This window comes from Anastrepha obliqua, chromosome 2 (genome assembly GCF_027943255.1).
Source record: "Anastrepha obliqua isolate idAnaObli1 chromosome 2, idAnaObli1_1.0, whole genome shotgun sequence".
NCBI lineage: Eukaryota > Metazoa > Arthropoda > Insecta > Diptera > Tephritidae > Anastrepha > Anastrepha obliqua.
This window is the reverse complement of record NC_072893.1, coordinates 86,659,838-86,663,483: the sequence shown is the minus strand read 5'-3', so window position 1 is coordinate 86,663,483 and position 3,646 is coordinate 86,659,838. Positions and strand designations below refer to the sequence as shown.

At 42.1% G+C, this 3,646-nt stretch overlaps 2 protein-coding genes across 2 annotated transcripts; one reads left to right on the top strand and one right to left on the bottom strand.

Moving 5' to 3' along the window:
• On the top strand, positions 1-405 carry LOC129238242 (countin-like protein). The gene has a single exon (XM_054873282.1). The coding sequence runs from the start codon at positions 1-3 to the stop codon at positions 403-405; it is 405 nt and encodes a 134-aa protein (XP_054729257.1).
• Positions 406-2,894: 2,489 nt separating this feature from the next.
• Positions 2,895-3,308, bottom strand: LOC129238240 (protein nemuri-like). The gene has a single exon (XM_054873281.1). It carries the CDS (start codon positions 3,306-3,308, stop codon positions 2,895-2,897), a length of 414 nt encoding a protein of 137 aa, XP_054729256.1.
• Positions 3,309-3,646: the final 338 nt, after the last annotated feature.

The window sequence follows — 3,646 nt, the reverse complement described above, 5'->3', positions numbered from 1 at the left end:
ATGGTGGCCAAACTTTTTTTGCTGGCTGTTGCATTAAGTTGTTTGTCGCCAAGTGAGGCAATTTTCAAAAAACTTTTAAGTATCAGCACAACAGCTGCACCGATTAATCCAACCACTACCACAATTACAATTATACCGTCAAATACTTCACCTTCTACATCGACTTACACACCAACACCGTCAATCACAACAACTCCATCTACTTCGCCATCTATAACAACAACCCCCTCCACATCATCATCTCCCACGACGACAACCGCAAGAGAGAGTCGTTCATTGGCTGATGAGGATGATGGTGCTAGAAGACGCAGACGGGTTCGAGGGGGACGCCGTCGACGAAGACGTGGTGGTAGACGAGGAAGGCGTGGCAGACGTGGCGGTAGAAGGCGTAATAGATTAGGTTGATCCGCTGAAAACTGTTCATATTGTTCATATTGACTAAAAATAAATGTAAACTAGATTTAATGCATTTGGAAAACATGTTGGTTTATCTTTTTTCGAGCAAAGATAGAGAGAAATTAGTAAACAATTTAAAGTGAAAGCGAAAATGAAAATTTCCATGGAGGTAGGCTCCTTGTTCAGCATCTCAGTCGAGAAAATTTTTGCTTTCCACTTGGAAGATAGTAAGACATAGAGTTCAAGCTGATTTTAATTTTTGCCTGATTTTTATACTAAAGAAATGAAAATTCTGTATATAAAAGCAAAATTCTATGCCTTCTAAAATTTTCAGTTCCTAGGTATTCATCTCAGCGTGTAAAAGGGTACTTAAAACCCGTATGAATTGAGGTCCCACTTGAGTTAAGGAAGCCATTCTGGTTGGCTAAAGAACACACCAGACTTAAGGTTCTGACTAAACGCCAACTCCATAAATCCAGGAGGACTACTATAAATTGGTGACAAATTGGTGACTACTATTCGGAAGTGCTCGCCGCCACTCGGCAGGCAATGGCAAACCTCCAAGGGTACTTCTGCCATGAAAAGGCTCTTCGGGAAAAAATCATCTGCCGTTCGGTGTGGACTTAAAATTGTAGGTCCCTCAATTTAGGGAACAAAATCAAGAAGCTCTCCATAAATAGTAGGAGGAGCTCGGCCAAATACCCAATAAAGAGTGGCCGAGATTAACAAACCCAGTTGCAAACACCAAGTGAAGCTAAGTCCTTCACTACCTGATCTTTCCAACGCAGAGGAGATCTTCCTCTATTTCTGCTACCACCAGCTGGTATCGGATCGAATACTTTCAGAGCCATTTTGTTCCCATTCGGACGACATGACCCAGCCAACAAAGTCGTTGGGTGTGTATTCGCTGCCCTAAGGTCCAAAAATGTCCCACAGAATCTTTTTCTCGAACACTTCAAGCGACGCCTCATCGGATGTTGTCATCATCCAAGTTTATGCGCTAATCAATGGACGGGCTTAATGAAAGCCTTACATATAGAGTGTTAGTTTTGTTTGTCGAGGCAAGAGAGCCAAGAGAACAAGTGCCAATTATATATGTATGTATTTATATACATAATGAAAGGCGAGGTTAGAAATACTATTCATTTGGTGTACTAGATAGACTGGGCAGGATATTGGAAGCGGAAGTCACCGCAGATTTTGGTTTAAACACATAGGTTTAGCTATGTATGTGGAACAACAGTAGATAGCAGGACAGCAGAAATCGACGTTCTGAAACCCGTCCACTTTGGGTTGTTCTCTCATGTCAGGCTCAACTATTTCAGGCCAACGGCGACTCTTGAAAGTCGACTGGTCCTGCACTTAGGAAATGAGCTTATCTAGAAGCATTCTCGGTATACCCGTTGCAAAAAGCAAATATGATGAGAAGGACTTCTCAGAGATGATGCCTCTTGCTCACTTTTTCTTATTGGCTTTAGGAGATTACCAGAATTATCTAGAAAAGGCTACGTTGGTTAAGTAACGGGAGAGATTTTCCTGCTCGTAATTTGTTTAGGTTACTGCGTTTGGGCTTTAGGCCTGACTTCCCCCACGAGGTTCTTTAATTTTCGAATTTATCACTGCTGGGCCTGAAGTGTGTGCCTCTACGCCGGCTTCGAGAGGATCCCTCTTCGTCGAACGGGTAATTGGAGGGAATGTAACATTTCGAGGCAAGACGGTTAATATTATAGAATACTATGAATGGCCTTTGGCTGTCAGTGGTTTGTTCACGGGTAGGAGGCAAGTGATTTGGAAGACCCCTTATGCTGTGAAACTCAATACAATTGTAACAGTGCCTTGTAGAACGTTGAAGTGGAGCCGCTCCTGAGGTTTTTTTGTTTTTTCCTTGTTCACTTCTCTCGGGAGCATAGGGCCTCGACAAGACTCTTCCATCGTACACGGTGCCGTGCTGTTATTTTTCCACCATCCCATAAGATGTCGGCATCTGCTAGTTCGCGCAGCAACGACCTTCTCTGAGTGTTTTTTGGTCAACCGCGACCTCTGCTACCTTGCGGGTTCCAGTCCAGTGCCATACGCGTGATGATGGAGGTTTTCTCAATGTGTGACCTATCCATCGCCACTTTCTGCGTTTCATTTTCCTAAGGATGGGTTCGAGGTTAGGGTTCAAAAAAATGTATTCTTTTTTTATTCTTACTCTTAAGGAGTTATAAGAGATGGATATTAGCCACTTCTCAAACGTTTTTGCAGCCTATTGTGCTTTTATAATTATTATAAATACCAATCCCCTTTCCTATCTAAGTGCGCCCGTTGCGGGCCAGCCATATTATTATCTTTTAATTTATTTTAGCAAGACATTTAGCCAAACTCTTGAGAAAAAAGAGGCAGAGTTATGTGGTTGAATATTTATATTTTTTTGTTAATATTTTGTGTATACATTTGTTTTTATAATCATTACCCTATGATAGCGATATTGTTCCTAAAAGTCAGCTTATCACCATTTAACCTCTTTGACGTCTTCTTCTACCACCTCGTCGGCCCCTTCTTCTGCCACGGCCACGACGTCTTCTACTGCGTCGTCTGCCACCACGACGCCGACGACGACGTCGAGTGCCATGATCGGCATCATCATCATCATCATCGTCGATATCCTCATCATCGGTATCGGGTTCCAGAGCGCCATTTTTCAGCACTGCTTCAAGCCTGGTCTCTTGCCCGGGAATGTTCTCAAGCTCGTTGTTGTTTTCAGACAACTGAGCTGCATTATCATTATCCTTGTTGTTGCTTTGTAGTGCAATCTGCGCTTGTTCGGGGTTTTCGTCCTGACTTGGTCGTCGCTTTTTGGCTAGTGTAGTCTGGCTGAAGCAGCATAGAAGTGCTAGCAGCACAATTAAAATGCTAAACTTGGGAGACATCTCGTTGAAACTGGTTGTTGCATCAACGAAACATAAAAGGCAATGGATAAATGTAATCTGATTGTTAGGCACTTATATAGTGCTGGTTATAGTGAATTGGTATACCTGAAATTTCGGTTTACATGCCACTTGGAAATGGTGTACGCAGTGCATTCATAACATTGCAGCTGCGTAAATTTCTTATCTTTGAGTGTCTTCACTTTCAGCAGTTGTGTTAACATGGCCTAATTATGTTTCGGTTGATGGGAGTTGCGGAAGCGTAATAATAAAGAACAAATAATGCATTTGAAAAATATACTTACATGCATACATATATATATATATTTGTTTTTTTTTTT

Excerpts from the sequence above, each read along its gene's own strand:
- LOC129238240 (XM_054873281.1), bottom strand. The coding sequence starts at position 3,308 with ATGTCTCCCAAGTTTAGCATTTTAATTGTGCTGCTAGCACTTCTATGC.
- LOC129238242 (XM_054873282.1), top strand. The coding sequence starts at position 1 with ATGGTGGCCAAACTTTTTTTGCTGGCTGTTGCATTAAGTTGTTTGTCG.